This window comes from Notolabrus celidotus, chromosome 1, assembly GCF_009762535.1.
Source record: "Notolabrus celidotus isolate fNotCel1 chromosome 1, fNotCel1.pri, whole genome shotgun sequence".
NCBI lineage: Eukaryota > Metazoa > Chordata > Actinopteri > Labriformes > Labridae > Notolabrus > Notolabrus celidotus.
Window position 1 is genome coordinate 7,440,425 of NC_048272.1, and position 17,989 is coordinate 7,458,413.

The 17,989-nt window shown below is 39.5% G+C and overlaps 1 protein-coding gene across 3 annotated transcripts; it reads left to right on the forward strand.

The window, feature by feature from the left end:
* The first annotated feature begins 1,859 nt into the window (after positions 1 to 1,859).
* tmcc1b (transmembrane and coiled-coil domain family 1b) lies at positions 1,860 to 16,570 on the forward strand. 3 transcript variants are annotated; one of them, XM_034686126.1, is made up of 8 exons: positions 1,860 to 1,971; positions 5,803 to 5,976; positions 8,695 to 8,738; positions 9,511 to 10,288; positions 13,288 to 13,707; positions 14,378 to 14,862; positions 14,961 to 15,096; positions 15,182 to 16,570. In XM_034686126.1, exons 4-8 carry the CDS (start codon positions 9,689 to 9,691, stop codon positions 15,494 to 15,496), a joined length of 1,956 nt encoding a protein of 651 aa, XP_034542017.1. In that variant the 5' UTR covers positions 1,860 to 1,971; positions 5,803 to 5,976; positions 8,695 to 8,738; positions 9,511 to 9,688; the 3' UTR covers positions 15,497 to 16,570. The 3 variants fall into 3 exon arrangements, with proteins under 3 accessions (XP_034542017.1, XP_034542032.1, XP_034542024.1); XM_034686133.1 differs by lacking the exon at positions 1,860 to 1,971 and adding an exon at positions 4,642 to 4,663; XM_034686141.1 differs by having other exon boundaries at positions 8,695 to 10,288.
* The last annotated feature ends 1,419 nt before the right edge of the window (positions 16,571 to 17,989 follow it).

Here is a 17,989-nt window from a genome sequence, read left to right on the forward strand (position 1 = left end):
TTAGGTTTAAATATCATGGAAGGCAAAGAAAAAAATGTTCACAATTACATGTTAAAAGCAATATCATATCGGTTTCTATTCAGCATAGAATAACACACTTGCCACCACAGACTGATGCTGCAGATGTTTTATTAGTCTGTGGTGGCAAGTGTGTTATTCTATGCTGCAGTCTGCTGGCGAATGGACAAACTAGCTAAAAAAGCTGTCACTGTGACTGGAACCAGATTGGACTCACTGGGCGCTGTGGTGGAGAGATGCACACAGAAGAAGCTAGAGGCCATTCTAAATTACACATATCATCCACTTCACAACTTCTTTGTGGACCAGAGAAACTGCAGCAGTGGACGGCTCATCTCTCTGCGCTGCAGGATTGAGAGATACAGAAAATAATTCATCCCTGCAGCCATTAGGCTTCATAACTCTCTAGCAAATGGGAGATGAGCTGACAGACACCTGAATTACTTGTTTTATGTGATTTTCATAATTTTATCTGCCAGACACCTGAATTTCCCAACAGGGATTAATAAAGTACATAATAAAGTAAATTCTACATTTTATATTTATATACACTGTAATATAGAGTCATAAATTACTTGAGGTCATTGATGTTACACTACCAGTCAAAAGTGTGGACACACTTTCTCATTCAATGGTTTTTATTTATTTAAATTATTTTCAACATTGTAGATTAATACTGAAGACATCAAAACTATGAAATAATCTGGTTTTGCCGTAATATGGATTACAACAGTAGTCAAATAGGGCTATCCATTGTGCACTAACCATACCTCTGAACAACACAACTGATGGTCTCAAACTCATTAAGAAGGAAAGTAATTCTACAAATGAACTCTTGACAAGGCTCATGTTAATTAGAAACCATTCCAGGAGACTACTTCATGAGGCAGGCTGAGAGAATACCAAGAGTGTGCAAAGATGTGATCAAGGCTAAAGAATCTGAAGAATCTTTACAGAATCTGAAATATGAAACATATTGTGGTTTGTTTAACACTTTTTTCTGATTTAAATAATTCCATATGTTCTTTCATAGTTTTGATGCCTTAAGTATTAATCTCCAGCAGCCCTATTCAATTAGCGGGCCACATGCGGCCCGAAAGCAACCCTCAAGTGGCCCAAAAGCAACTGCAGAGTGATTGGGACTTGGGTCCAGCAAGAAAAACATCTTTTACTAACACTGACAAGTTCTTACAAAAAAAAATGTATGCACTTTCAGATGTGACCAAAACAAAAGATGGTGTTCTTAATCTGAACTTTGTTTTTTTTGTTCATATGCACCTTAACATGTGCTTGTATTTACCTGTCAAAATGTGTTGAAGTTATGTGTTTGAAATGTAAAATGTAGAAGCAGTATTTCAGCATAGGTTTAGTTTAAGTACTGCTCTTTTATTGTGTTTATGCCCTTTTGGATGTGGCAATAAGTTAATAAACATCCAGTGTGTTTGTTATGTTATCTATTTTTTTTCTTTTAAATGTTTAACTTTGCTCACTGTCTGCTAAAAAGGTCCGACCCAGCTCGTATCCTTAGTCTGAAAATCTGGCCAGACCAAATATTTAATTGAATAGCCCTGAGGTATGGTTGGTACACAATGGATAGCCCTATTTGACTACTGTTGTAATCCATATTACGGCAAAACCATATAATTTCATAGTTTTGATGTCTTCAGTATTAATCTACAATGTTGAAAATAATTAAAATAAATAAAAACCATTGAATGAGAAGGCGTTTCCAAACTTTTGACTGGTAGTGTATACATATTTTTTGATACAATTATATGAAATAGTAGGCTACTACTAAACCTATTTGACCGGATCACCTGCTTGGCTCAGACGGGATGGTTACCTCTGGTACTCAGCTGTTCTGACGTCGAGCACGCTATTTGACGTCACTGTGGGAGTGTTCCACCATCGGGAGAAATGAATGGTCATCAACACAATCCTCTCAGCGCCCATGTAAGTTGAAACCAACAAAAAACACATTTTGCGAAGTGGTGTATGAATGAAACGTGTTTTCAGGTGCCGGTATCTGATCTGTACAATGTTTAATGTTGATTAACGTTGTTTATGCTGTAGTGGCTGCCGCCTGGCGAGGTGCCCTGTTTGCCTGTAGCTAACCATGGCTGAAGCCGGAGCGTTGTTTTTCTAGCTTAGAGTCTAGCCAGCCTGCTAACTGACAGGCGGAGTGGCCAGGCGGCGAGTAAGCGCCTGTTTTTACCACCCAGGAGAGTCTGGGTGGGCGATGTTAAGTGTGTTTACGTGTGGATTACAACGAAAAGCGTATTCGTCCTCACGCTGTTGACATTAAATGTAAAGGTTACACTTTGGGGACAACACCCAGGCCGGATTCAGTGACATTTTGAGACACCAGGATATGCTAAACAAACTGATCCAGCTAACAGCGTTGACTTTGTCCTCAGTGAAGTTCAGTGCAAGTTGATATTAGCGTTGCAAATAGGAGACTTAAAACCTTTTGCAAACCTGCACTGAGTGAGCTGTTTGATGAAATACGCCACCATGAAATACAAGACTCTAAGGTGTGATTAAGAAAGCCTAGTGGGAGTACGTGACAGATGGCTACCGAACCAGATACCTTCAATCTAAATTCACCCTGTGTATTTAAGCATTTCACACCTGTGAGGGTCGTTTTATTATGGTGATGACACTTGTATTGCTGCATGGCTGTAAAATGGAGTGTTGTTTCTGATGGTTTATGTAAATAGTTTGAGTATAGCTTATTACAACATTGAAGGTACTATTTTGGACTGTAGATCAGCACCAACAATGTAACATTCAGACATGTCAGCAGTGGTTGAGTTCAGATAGGTCAGTTTGATTACAACATAGTTGTATGGTTTCGTTTTTCAATTTGGTCTGTGAACTGTATATAGATATGACTTTAAAGCAACCAAACTACTGGATATTGGTTCATCATGCTCATTTATTTTGTTTGTTTGGTTTGTTTCTTGTACCAGATATTGTAATGCATGATGGCCATCATCTAGTGAAGGGGTTCCTAAACTTTTCAGCCCGCGACCCCAAAAATATAGGTGCCAAAGACTCATGACCCCCACTGTCCCTCAAAGTGATTTAGTGTGGCTTCATTTAGCTGGTCTACAGAAAATTGGCCACCTATACGAGCATGTGTCTGTGTTTCCTGTGCAGTTATGAATTAACCTGCTGCTACTGATGCTTTTGATAATTAACTGTTCACTAACCCTAAACTCAGGAGTCATCTGGCAAAAAGAAAGATAGAAAACTCATTACATTTTCTATTTTCAAGGTTTTCAAAGTTTAGCTACTATTTTTGTCGATATTTTTTTACTACAATGGGTAAAATGTACTATTTTTTAGATAAATTAAACTTTTTTTTTGCATTTTTCATTACTTCTTTGCTCACCACAAGTTAAATTATATATAAGGAATACAAAACAACAAAGAGAAGAAATAATACATAAATAGAAAAATGCAAACATAATAATGATAATAAAGGATTAATCATAATTAACAGTACAACCAAAAAGGAAGATAAACATAAGAAAACAAGCTAAATAATAATAATTAAAAAAAATTCTGGAAGACACCTCACGACCCCCCATTTGTGTCTCGTGACCCCCCATGGGCCCCCGACCCACACTTTGGGAACCCCTGATCTAGTGTATTGATTAAAATCTGTAATGTGAATGAGTTATTCAGTGTTTCACATGAGCAGAGTCTGTTTTATTAGTAGCAGTGATGAGAGCTAACTTCAGGTAATCAGATTAAAAAGTAACCCTCTGTTCCATACCCTGGCAGCCTATGCATACAAGAAATAACAACCTGTCGTTTATGAGCCTGTTATCCATCAAACAACAGCTCAGGTGAGCCAGGAGGGCGAGTAATCGAACTGCCAGCATCTGAAACCTTTAGTCTTGGCTGGTATATGCTGCTTTTTAACACACTAGCCTGTTATGAATGCCAAACCTCAAACACATTGTCTCAAATGTGCTCACAGGAAACTAAATAAAACTGTGTCCTCGCCCCGCACAGCCGCACCGGTGTGCCCTGTGAAGTAAAGCCAACACCCTCCGGTACAACACGGTAGCTTTACTGCTAGCTAGGAGGAGAGCAGATAACCCATCAAAACGGAGGCAACTATTCATTGAGACTTTGTGTACATTTACAAATGGCACCACCCGCTCGCAAAACGATGACCTACACTGACGTTTTTAGCAATTATATCCCACAATTGAGTTTTTTAAATGCCTGGCCTACGAAGGTTGGCTAGCGAGCTGCTAGTTCAGCCTCTGCTTATCTTTAGCTAACGTTAAACCGTGGGGCTTAGACTTTATGCAGTGATATACAAACAATCTAAAAACTGAGAGACTTTTTATGTTCAGAATTTTCCCTTTACCCCGATATACGAGCATGCATTTAAAGCATAAACTTAACTACAGCTTCCCAGCATGTAATGACATCGAATGCACCTGTTACCTAATGAGTTAATGAAATAATAAACCTAACATGTATGCTTGTAGGAAGCTCCCTATCTAAGTAATTATTACTGAGCTATTAGTTCCATGTTATATTGTAGTTCAGAGGAAACTTCATTGTTATCACTGGTAGATGACATCACTGAAGAGGTGGTGATGATCTCATCGGAATGCAGGTATGACTGCATCCGTGTATTCATGCAGACAGCATTCACACATTACTTGTTCATACATTTGTTTTTATTGTAATCATCATATTGATTTTTTTATTCATTAATTGTGACTTTACAAGGTAAGGAAAAGGTTTATGTCCTGCAGATATTCCAACGGGAGCTTTCTGGCACTATTAATTAACATTACACAGTAATTAATATAAAAGCCCACGGAGGCCTGTGCTGTACAAAATTAAAACACGTGTTTTCATTTTGCCTTTCACTAATGGAGCCACAGACTTGAATGGGCTTTAAGCAAGCCTTCTTTTTTTAATTATTGTTAAAAAAAATGACAGGTCTTAATTACAGGTACAATCTGAAAATTGCAGGCAGGTTCAGTTTCTGTCTAGCTTTATCCCCACTTGCTCAGGAGTCATGCAAACAGATCCAACAATAACATCACGAGATCAAGGCCCCTGCAGTTTAGGAGCCAGGGGTTGAAGTTGCTCTCCACTGACTGCGAATACATTAAGGGAATGGCTGGAAAAAACTAGCTCCACTCTATTCTAAGAGCTTATTTGTTAGAAGTTGTATCGTTAACATCATGCTTTAGAGAATCATGTAAAATATGTTGTTTATAGGTTTTATGTGGGATGGACAAGCTGAAAGCATCAAATTTGTATAGCACTTGTTATACTTTATGGAAGGTATAATAGTTTCAGTCCACAGTAAAATAACACATGGATGACACTATTTCTCTCCTCATGCATTTTGAATGTTACTTTATTTAATTTAGGGGACCCAGCAATCAAATTAGTTTGTATTCAGCAGCGAACAGATTTGATGGCAGCCTTACATGAATAATCCAGCCTACCAACCTTTTTATATGAACAACTGATGGCTTAAACATGTACCATACTTTACCATTTTGATCACAGATAGTCTTTTCATGGGCCTACCCTATCATGCTCAACATCATTACTACAAGTTTTGGAGACTGATATAGATCGGTCTGAAAATACAGTGACAAATTGGATGCAATCTGACAGAAATGTTGGATAAAGTTTCACTTTTGCGTCTGATGTCAGTTTCAAAATGTCATAATAGCCTTGTCTGCAATCTGGTTCTCAGACTCTAATGTCTGTATTTGTTTTACTTTGCAGCATGTGATTTTTCTAAATGTCCATGGAAACAGCTGACTGAAGTTCAACGGCTATTCTACCACAGTTCCATTTGAAAGAATTACCCAGAAGACACAGAGCCCGAAATTTGGTTGGATTACACCATTTTCTGTGTAAATAGATCCACATATCATCTGCTGATGACCACATCTGAAGGTCAGTTTATACATACTGTGGTGCTCTTGCTGGGTTGTATCGCCAGTACCATGACTTAAGCTGTTTTTTTTAGACATTTACTGATTTTGCCTGAAAATACTTTTGCTGTTGTAAAAACTGCATTTTATATGTATGCAATGTTTGTTCTACCATTATCAATATTTATTATTATCAACAAATTAAATCCATTATTTTATAGTCTGAAAAAAGGGCTGATCTATGGACATATATGCCGACATGTTGATACTGGAATTAAAGCAGACATAAAAAAAAAATGCTTCAAAATGAAAATTTGCCCTCTTCCCATACTTCCCTTTTTTTTTTTTTTAACACAAGAAAAGATTTAAATGCTGCGAGACACACACGACACTTGATGATGTGACCTTGGATCGCTGCATGAGCACAGAGTGATGGGCGAATGTTGGCTGACCCATTTCAGCGAGAACACTTTACCCTTCGCCTGGAGGAGTTGATGCCATTGTATTTTCAGTGTAGAAGATGGATACACTTCTATGTATCTGAAGACTTTTTGATTTGGACTAGAAAATAGCCGTTTTTCAGTGTTAAATCACTTGGCTGCATAGTTACACAGACCACATATAATAACTGTCAGCCATAAAATTATGATCTCAGTAAGAAAGATGCGTACATTTATCACTTTCATTAACACTTCATGGTAGTTGGATTCTTTTAAAAGTAATTCCATTATAGAAGGAGGGAGGCTACATGTTAATAATCCGTGGACATTTGTTTTTTATAGAGAGTAAAATGATTGACTGCTGTAAGTAAACGGTAATAAAATTCAAACATGGAACAGCCTGTTTTGATAGGTAGGATTCTCTTTTCATTTTGTACTATCCTCACTACCACCTACCCTTTAACAACGTGCTTTCTCATCCAACAGTGCAGATCTAACAGCAGGAGCAGCAGTAATGAGTCACAGTGTAGCACTAATGGAGCTTTTCAGAGGGTTTTTGCTGCTAGATTGTGCTGCTGGCTTGTTAAGTGATACTTCATAGCTCTGCTGACTCGTGGAATCATTTTCCTGTTTGTCTGCAAAATAATCCATGCACTGCATAGTCAGACCCTTCACTTCAGGCTTGGAATATGTCTTGCAAATTTGCATAAACAGGCTTCTCTCTTTATTGTTAAAGAAAGACAGGATGTCTGGGTGTTTTAGTGTATGTTTCATGCTTAGTAACACATGTAACCTAGTTTCTATTTGATAACATGTAATTAGAAGATCATTTGCCAAACAAATCAGCTGATGTTTAGGTTTTGATTCCCTGCGATTAAAGCATGCAGAGACAAAACAGAACCAGAGAAGCTATCTCTGCCTTGGGCTTCACAGATGAGGACTACATTTTCGAAAATGAGGGATGCAATAGATTAAGAAGATCAATTTCATCAGTGTGCATTCTGTGTGAAAATGTATCCCTTTGTAAAGAATGCGTCATCTGGTTATGTCCACCTTTTCGTTTTTTAATGGCCCAAGTCTCAATTCACATACAATATGTAGTGTGTGATACCATCTTTCTATGGACCTTCTCTATAGGTCCTTAAGACTCATACACAACCTAACAGTTTATGACAGGGTATAACCATAGACTGTATAAATAATGGATGTAGTATCCGTGACGTCACCCATTTGTTCCTGAGTGCTGTTTTGAAGCAAATCGACGGCAGCCATATTGGAAATGCAGAACTCAACCAGTCAAAGTGTGACGTAAAGAGGCGGGGATTGAGCCTCCTAGCCAACAGCTATGTGTTCCTGACCGGGAGTCAAGTCTGTCATGTCCTTATTTGGGCAAAAACTTGTAATCTTGTCATCTTCTGAACCATCGCGATAGAAAAAAATTCACCCCCCGAGCAGTGTGTGCCGATAGAGAAATTAGCTACGAACAGCCAAGCTGTTTTTTGAACCAGGCTGTAAACATGTTTATTAATGCTGCAAAGATCATCTTTTTTGAATTGGTGTGTATGTGGTTTCCTGTGTTTCTGCAGGCAGTCTCAAGCGGATTCTAGATGAACTGCAGTTTATAACACTTCCGCATGGGCTTCATAGTTTGAGACCGGAGGTTGCTGCTAGGGTATAACCATAAGTAATGTAACCTCGGGGGGGGGGCCTCTCCCAGCACAGACATATGGACAGGCATCATGTGACTCATTAATTGGCACATGTAAAATATTGTTAAGAATTAAGCACAACAATTTATGGTGCTAGCGCTGTCTTGCGGTTTTTAAGGTTATAGGAATGTTTTTTGACTGTATATTTTGAAGGGTCAAATAAACAGAGGTACTGCAAGAAAACCTTTCGGACTCACTGTTGATTTGGTCATGTGAGAAATAATGAAAAATATAATTTCCTGTTTTGATGTTTGCTTACATGTACCATTAAAACTAAAACAGTGTGCGTAGAGCTGCTGTAATGTTATGTTAGTCTTGTCATGTTATAAGTGTTGTAATATACAATAGTTTCCCCTGTGACACAACATGCATTGACTTGCTGCTCGCTTTAGGTTTTAACAGAGGTCCATTAGGTAGTCGACTGTAGACTCGGCATGTTTGAAGCTCTTAAGTCCATCCTGTTAAGTATTCCATCACATATCCATTATTATCATTTACTGCTCAGTTAATAGTCTGGTCTAAGTCTTTTTAAAAATGTTTTTCTTTAGTAATGAACATACCATTTATATACTCTTTTGTTTATATTTCTAGCCTGCCCTGAGCTGTGAGTCAGTAGAGGAGACGCAGGGCTGATGGTAAGTCACACTCTTTCCACCTCCTCTCTTGCTTTCTTTCTCATTTTCCTTACATGTTGGTAGAGTCAAAAGAACTTTATGTACGCCGACACCTGTGAGCTGAGGACGTGGACTCATCACAGAGCAGGATTTTAGTCTTGTTATAAAATGAGACATAGTGGAACTGCCGTGGATCACTGCACACCTTAATCCTCTGAAAATTGGATAACAATTACTGTCCATTTAGATTTTAATTTACTTTTTTTTACACTCTGTAGTCTCTTTTGTTAGCACCATTTAAGCACTCAAAGTTCTGTTGATCATTTATTTTGTAATGAATACTTTCTGGAATATAATTATTCAATTATCAAGAGGTCCTTTTTGCAATTTTGCTGAATTCCCAGCAATAAACATAGGGAAAGCCAAGGGCGTTGACCTTCATGATGTGTGATAACAAACATTGTTATTTCAGAAAGTGTTCTTATACCTTGTTTATTTTGTACACTATGTGTTGTTGCATTACTGGGTTGGCACTGTCAGATATGCCACATGCTGTTGAGCTAAAATGGATCCTCACTGATTTCTCTCAGTGTGAAAATATGAACCTTTTTTTCTGTCATGAATTGATTTTAGACAAAATAAACAACAAACCTTCCTATATTCAAATACAAAAACAGCTATCATGTCCGCGTCAACCCAGTTTCTGTTGCCTGTTTTCTATTCTGTCACTGCTTATTATGTTCATCATCCACTGCTGCATGTCATAATTCATTTTATTTTCCTTTTGTGGTAGACAAGCATGACATTGAGCCAAGCCACAGATGCATGCCCACTCAAAAGACCCAACTGAGCGCCATCCCCTCTGCTCTCCGGCTATCAACCAGTCTCTCAGAGGGGAGGGGGGTGTCAACGGGGCGTAGCTAGTCCCCTGCACCCCCAGTAGAGCCTCACTGTGAAACTGGAGGTCTCAGATGGATCAGGGTAGTAGTGAGCAGAGTCCAGAAGAACCAGATGCAGGTGGGCGAGTGGAGCCGGAGGCCGGCAGGAGGGCCTCGGAGTCAGAGCACGGCTTGTCCAAAATCACCCATAATGCCCTGGAGAACATGGGAGCGTTGGGCCATGGCCTGAAGCACTTCTTCCAGCCACAGCGCCGACGCTCCTCCGTTTCCCCACATGACTCCGTCTCTGCCTGCACGGGTGCCCCTACCTCCGAACCCACTGAAGTGGGGTCAGAGGTGGGGGATAATCCTGCCTCCGCGGCCCTGCCCGTGGATTCTGAAAACTCTGCCACTTCCGCCCCTCCCGCAGCTCTGAGCAGAGTTCTGCAGCAGATCCGAGGTGCTCCACCAATGATGAAGCGAGGCACCAGCCTGCAGAGCCGCCGCAGCAAGGTGGGGGGCTCTGGGGATCCTCCCCAGAAAGGAAGCCCGCAGATCCACAGGCGCAGCACCCACGAGGCCCTGCTTCAGGCTGGGCGGCCACGCTCCTCCTCGACCACGGACACACCCACAAGCCCCGCCCTTGACATGCTGCTTACCTCGGGTTACCACTCAACTGAGGAGCCAGATAAGGTGAGTGTCCTAGTCCTCTCAAAAAGTGAGGGGAAAGAGTATCGTCATGCAGCTGAAGGTTCTTTGCAGAACAGGAAGAAATTCCGGTATTGCTGTAAGCAGAACACTGGGAGATTTGGGAGCTTCGGGATATAGGTCACACAGGCAGTTGTTGAGTGTGCCAGTGTGTGTGTGTGTGTGTGTGTGTGTGTGTGTGTGTGTGTGTGTGTGTGTGTGTGTGTGTGTGTGTGTGTGTGTGTGTGTGTGTGTGTGTGTGTGTGTGTGTGTGTGTGTGTGTGTGTGTGGGTGTGTGTGGGTGGGCGGGCGGGCAGAGGAGGAGAATCACTTTGCTTTCTAGTCACACTCCTTCTCAGAGTTATTCCCCAGTCAAACCCAAGGACAAAGAATCAGAGATGGCAGGCCATTTTTTTTTTTATCAGAATCACAGAGACAAACCACCCATGTAATGACCTCAGAACTTGCAGTGAATCATTGTGCTCAGATTCTCGAGTAACAAAAGTAGTCCTGTAATTTATTTCTTTTGCAAACTGTAACAAACAGGGGAAGAAACTGGGCACAAAGTGTTGCAAGCTGTTTCATTCACTACTTCAATTCAGTGTTTGCAGGGTTTAGAACTCAGCCTTTTTGTTTTGAATAATAGTGAACAAATAAAAAAGTTATCTGCAGCAAAACTCATCAATAAAGGCTTTTCTTCAATTCATTTTTGTATATTCGTAGCTTTTCCACCCTTACTCTTATACTATTATGCAAGAATTGTCAATGTGTTTATAACCTGGGCACAAGAAGGAAAAATAAAAAATCTAAACTTCTCTCTAGCTTGACATTTTTCCTACGACACTCAGAGTACAAGTCTGTGACAAATACAACATTATTTGTATTAATTTAATCCCCAAACTTTAATTTCAAATAGATTTTTCTCTAAGATATAAAAACATTCAAATTTAAATAGTATTACAAAAAGACACTGTTCTGTCACAAAGAAAAAAATGCATTGTATTTGTTTTCAAAAAGAAAAGTGAGTCATGGGCTAATATCTGTGCAGGAATGTCAAAGCTAAGTGACTGTGCAGACATGTTAAAAGGTCTGTTAATGGTTTAGATGTTGCCTGGATGAACCGGTGAATGTGGAGATGAGCTGTCAGTGGTGGAAGGTCAGAGATTGCCTTTGACTGGTTGGTCACTATGTGCTTTAAGCCTTTCTAAATTTAGACCTCGCTGTCTCTGAGAGTACTTCAGGTCAGAGAAGGCTTGCAGGGCTAAACACTCTCAGACTGAATGATTGTTTTTTTTTGACAATGAATACTGAAACAAAGTTATGACAAGGTACCAATGTAACTGTAAAAGCTTACTACACAGCAGGTTTTTTTAAGTAACAGGAAAAATATGCTCAAAACAGATATTTCTAAAAGTTTTTTTATTTTAAAAAGTATGTAGTAAACTTGTTATGGTTATATAGAGCAGAGGAGTCGAGGATACATTTTTAAAAAACATTATAGGAAGTGGCCTTGAGGTAGTGTATGAGGCATCCGTTGCATGACAGAGGATTCTCAAGAATGAGAGACAGTAGAGATTATAAAGTGAGGGCCAATGCTACACTGTTCAACAGCTCCCCTCAACTCTATAGGATGCATTTTTCAACAGACATTCTTAGAAAGTTTAAAGCATTTGATCCTATGCCTTCTTTTTGTTCATTCAACATATAATGAACTCTGAGATTCGTTTAGCTTAGGTGAAATAATCTTCTGTGGAACACTAGTAGTGTCTTCGTTGTTTTCCCACCATGCTTGGCAGTTTTTTCAACAATGGAGGTTTACAAATAAATGGTTTGTGCTGCGTTATTGGAAATCCATGTAATCTGTAATGTTGGTAAAATTGCATTTATAAGGATGAATGGGGAAGTTTTCCATCAACAGTTATGTTTTAGTCCATTTTTTTTTTAAGATTGACTGATTTTTTAAAATCATATTTGACTTGAAATTACTAGTAGGCTAAAAAATAGAATAACATAATTTGTGTTTCAATATGTTTATTAAGGAAAACAAGATCTCCACAAAGCATCCACGTCGACATTCAATTTTCATGTAATAGTGTAAATCAAAGGCCTGGTCTCACAGACTACATCATCACTAATTCGGATTATTCATTCCTTATTATCAGGCAAAAGTGTCTTCATCATAGAGTTAACAGTAGAACTATAACTATCCCACCAGAATAACATAATTTTAGCGTTGCTGTAAACAATTGCCAAACCTGTGTCATGACAATCACATAGATCTAAATGAAACTTGCCTGACCACAATCCTGAAGCACATACTCACTAAGACACTGTTTTTTGATGGATTATATTCAGTTCTGCAGACAATAAGAAGCTGAAACACTTTCACATTTTCAATAGTAGCTGGTAGCTATTTTAATGTGGCTGATTCAGTTTGTGGTAATAATCCAGAATTGCTATTTACTCCTTCTCATGTTGCTCCAGCTTGAGCCCCAATGCCTAAATGACTGTTTATGGCTTTAAGTCATTTGCATTGGGCTTTCCAACTTAACTGCCTCCTGAGGGGTAAAATTACAATCAGTGCCATAACTTCTGTTAAATCCTCAGTTAAGCTGGACTATTACTGAGCTTTTGTTCCTCACAACACTCACTATATCCCTCCCCATGGGACTCCTTGAACTGGAGCCATGAAGTGGCTGTGAAAAGAAAATTTTGTTTTACAGGCGCCATCTGCTGTTGTGAATATGTAGTGACTCATATATATCCAGAAAACACAGGTGTTAACAGAAGACACTGTAAGGGTTCTCATTGGACAAAACAATTAACATTGCAAACAGACTTCATACCAAGGGTTATCAGCATTACAACCTACACTACAAGCACAGTAATTCATTACTGATGACCTATACTGTGACAAAAAAGTAGCATTTACATGACAAACTTCTAATGATTCATCACATTTGCTCTCATTTGTAATTATTTTTTCTTTTTACTTTTTTGAACAGCTGGATCGATATGATGGATCAGGCCCTGCTGTGTCACCCAATGCCCTCCCATACGGTGCAGACGGGTATGATGTAGTCGACAGTACCCCAGACCCACAGCGAACTAAGCAGGCCATCGCCCAGCTACAACAAAAGATCCTGAAGCTCACAGAACAAATCAAAATTGAACAAACCGCACGCGATGACAATGTGGCCGAGTACCTGAAACTGGCTAATAATGCAGACAAACAGCAGAGTGCACGCATCAAGCAGGTGTTTGAGAAGAAGAACCAAAAGTCAGCTCAGACTATCCAGCAACTGCAGAGGAAGCTGGAGCATTACCACCGAAAGCTCCGAGAGGTGGAGCACAACGGTATCCCTCGCCAGCCCAAAGACGTTTTCCGAGACATGCATCAGGGGCTGAAAGATGTTGGAGCCAAGGTGTGTGTGTTCCTGGTGCCGCCAGTGTTCTCTCTGTTACTCACTCAGCATTACTTAAAGAGCTTTAATGACAAAAAAATGTTGGCCCTATTTTGGGAAACAGAATGTTTTTACGCTTGTAAATAATTAAACTCCTAAAACAATTCTAATTTTTTTTTTTTTCCAGCGAGGCTATGATTTATTAGAATGCAGTAAACTTGAATTAGTTGAATCTCAAGAATTGATGTGGTATGTTTCTGTATAACATGATTCCTACACACATTAATGTTATGGCTATAATAATCCAACCTCTGTGCTCCTTTTGTATGATTGAACAACACAAGAAATATAATGCTAACCTCATACATGTTCTATGCAACAAATGACCTCCAAAGCAGGTTAATTTGTACAGTGTTGTATCATTCTGGAAGCTAGTTAAGTGCTTGCATTGTACCCTGAAAAAAAAAAAGGTTTCACAGATGGGAATGCAATTTTTTAACCTGAATACTGATAACATTTAAAAGCTACAATCATCACTTCCATTGGGACAGTATAGTACAATGCCTTTCTGTCCATTTCTGACCAACTAACATCAGCCTATTTTGCAAGTTTACAGTGGTTAAAACCAGAAGTCATGCAGCCTTAGGTCTCATATTACAGCCTGAGTACTAACAGATCTTGCAAATTACAGGTGACAGGTGGCCTCTCCAGTTTCTCTCAAGCCACTCACTCTGCAGCTGGAGCCGTTGTGTCAAAGCCAAGAGAAATCGCCTCTCTCATTCGCCACAAGTTTGGCAGTGCGGATAACATTGCAGCCCTGAAAGATTCCTTGGATGAATCCCAGGGAGATGAAGGTGTGGCTCCTGGGGGAACTAGGACCCTTGGGACCGGACAGTTGCAGTCCAGCCCAAAATATGGAAGTGATGAGGACTGTTCTAGTGCTACGTCAGGCTCTGCTGGAGCCAACAGCACCACTGGAGCACCTGGGGGTCCCCCTAGCTCCAAGGGCAATACCCTTGAACATGGCCAGGCCTCAGGCTTCGATGCTATACTCCATGAGATTCAAGAACTCCGGGACAACCAGGGTCGATTGGAGGAGTCCTTTGAAAACTTAAAAACTCACTATCAGCGAGACTATACCATGATCATGGAGGCTCTGCAGGAGGAGCGATACAGGTATAATAAAATTAACTGTGCAATGTAATATAAAAAGTTTGTTTGGGAAGAGGAAAAGAAAGCGTCCTGTTTATTAAGTGCTGTGCTCTTTTTTTCAGGTGTGAACGTTTAGAAGAACAGCTCAATGACTTGACAGAACTGCACCAGAATGAGATTCTTAACTTGAAACAGGAACTAGCGAGTATGGAGGAGAAGATTGCTTATCAATCTTATGAAAGAGCGAGAGACATTCAGGTAAGCTTCACGAAAAAAAAGCCCCAAAATGCTTCGACTTTATCCACTGAGCAATTACACCAACACTTTTGTCTTTGACCTGTAGGAGGCGCTGGAGGCATGTCAGACACGTATCTCCAAGATGGAACTGCAGCAGCAGCAACAGCAAGTGGTGCAGCTTGAGGGTTTGGAGAATGCCACAGCAAGAACTCTACTTGGAAAGCTAATCAATGTGCTGCTAGCTGTCATGGCGGTCCTTTTAGTGTTTGTGTCCACTGTGGCCAACTGTGTTGTCCCCTTAATGAAAACACGCAGCCGCACACTTTCTACACTTCTTCTTGTGATCCTCCTGGCCTTCCTCTGGAGGCACTGGGAGGCTATTTCGGAGTACCTGAATCGCTTTCTTCTGCACCCCAGATGACCGACTTTGAAAGCCCTGTTTAAACATTCAAAGAACAGAGTTTGGGTTGTTGTGTATAATGAGGACACTGACCCATACAGGAAGTTGAATCTCAATGGTCCTATCTTTCCTTAAGCTTCTCAATACACTCAGGAGGGTTGCATCAGAGGTTTGTCACTTTATCACTTCCTGGAATATGTTTTGAGAAGAAAATTATAGAGAGGAAGAAAAAAGCTGGATGTTTGGTATCAACTCGCTGTCTTTAGTGCATTTGTGGCACAAGCACATACTATAAGAGTAAATAGGGCATATTTGAAGGAGGGGCGAAGAGAACTGCACACTTGATTTCTCTTCTGAGTGAATTTGTTTACATGTGGAAAATGCATTTTTTCCTCACAGAAGAAGTTGTAATTCAGTTTGTATTACTTTTGAGCTGAATCAAGTGGTATTGTTTTGAAGTCACTGCTATTTTTAACTCAGCTGATTGATGTTTTATTTTCTTCTTTGAACTGTAATGAGCCGACAGTGTTCTGCTGATTTAGTTGTTCACATTCTCGTTTTGTTAAGTTCTCTCTTTTCTGGTCTCTATTTGGATTTTTCAGTCTGCTCTTTCTTTCTCTTTAATTCAGTCTTTTAAAATTTCAGCTTGTGTGAACAACGCCTCCTCTTCCTCTATGCTACATCTGAATCTGAAGAATGGGGTGCTTGCAAGTCCGCTACAATGCCCTGGAATCAGACTCGTCACTGGATCAAATAATAGTGGGTTCTTGACTTGTTGCTTTTGGATGTGTGAAGTCTGTAACACTGGTTCTGCCACAACCAGGATAATACTATCAAGTACTTATATTTGGATTTGCAACCCTTCCCTCTGGGCGAGCTGGGTTCTGCTGTCCTGGTGGGTTTTCCACTGCAGAAGAATAATCTATGAACTGTTTGAACATACTTGAAGAGCAAAAATGTGCTCAAAGACTCAGTGCTTCCGTACTGTTTCTATTAGTGACAATGAAATAGTAATACTTTTTAGTTGATTTTTTTATTTTTTAAAGATAAATAAATTTGCTGTTTTAAAAGGTGAATACAAAAGTCTAACTTAAATGTGTCTCTAATGTTCTTTAATGTTTCAATTGTACACATTACAATGAACCCCCTCACTTGGTTTGCTAGTAGGCAGTATGTGTTGAATATACCATAGATAGGAGAGAACAAGTTGTGCTAATCCACGTGTCTGAACACAGTCACCAGTTTGAAGCCTTTATTTGTGTTGGAAACCATTAAAACTCACTAGAGACATACACAATCCTAAAGCTGTTTAATTGGAGTTTAGGTCATGAGAGTAAAAAGAGTTTTTTCTCGCATTAGCAAACATGATTGTGTTGCCTTACTTGAACAGCCTAAGGACCACTCAAAAAGAACCACCCTTTAATTTTATGACTTAGGCTTGTGCTTCTTCTGCCTATGAGATGATATGATGTGGGATGTAAACAATATCAATCACTGGCGATCATTTCTTTCAAGATTAGTGAAGTTGTGCTTTCACACACAAGTTTGATGTTAGTGCATTCAGTTGTGGACTGCTTGGGCCTAGCATGTCAACAAGTTACTGACAACCAGTGGTGGACAAAGTACACAGCTTCATTACTTATGTCAAAGTATAGATACTCCATGTCAAATATTATTCCAATACAAGTGAAAGTTGCTCTGTTAAATTATTACTTGAGTTAAAGTACTGAAGTACTTTCTTTTAAAAATACTTAAGTATTCAAAGTACTTCTAAAAAAATCTCTAAAAGTTGTATTTTCAAAATACATAAGTGGAGTCAAGAATACATAGAAGTACATTCGGTTGCATTGTGTTTATCTAAAAACCATTACTTGAAATCTCTAAAAACTATACCATGTAATAAAAACACACTAAGTTACTGCACAGACAACTTAGTTTAAAATATTCATCTGGAATGAAACAAATGTTAAGTAGCTCAACATGCTTTCTCAGGTTGGACAGTGACTTTTTGTATGTTTGGGCAGAGTGGGAAACAGGGAGAACATTTCACACGATATGTATCATTCTTCATTTCAAAAACCTCTAACACAGGCTGAAGATATGGACATGGGTGCTCAGGTGGAGAATTATAGCCATCATTACCACCTCTAAATGAACTGCCTGATCTCAGTGAAATCTGCTCTGTGTTTGTTCCACGTTCAACCGTGGAGACGCACGATACACAGGTAAGGCTAAACCACTGAGACAAACAGAGCTACACAACACATTTTATTGTCTTAGGAATCAGATTTCAGAAAAGAGATACTCATAAGCTGACTTTGAAGCGAAAGTAGTGAGTAACTAGAGCATTTGATAGAAATGCAGTGGAGTAAAAAGTACAATTATTGTCTTCTGAATGTAGTGGAGTAAAAGTAATAAGTATCCCCCCAAAAAATAATACTCAAGTAAAGTACAGAAACTCAAAAATGTACTTAAGTAAATTTGCTCTGTTACTGTCCACCACTGCTTGTTGTA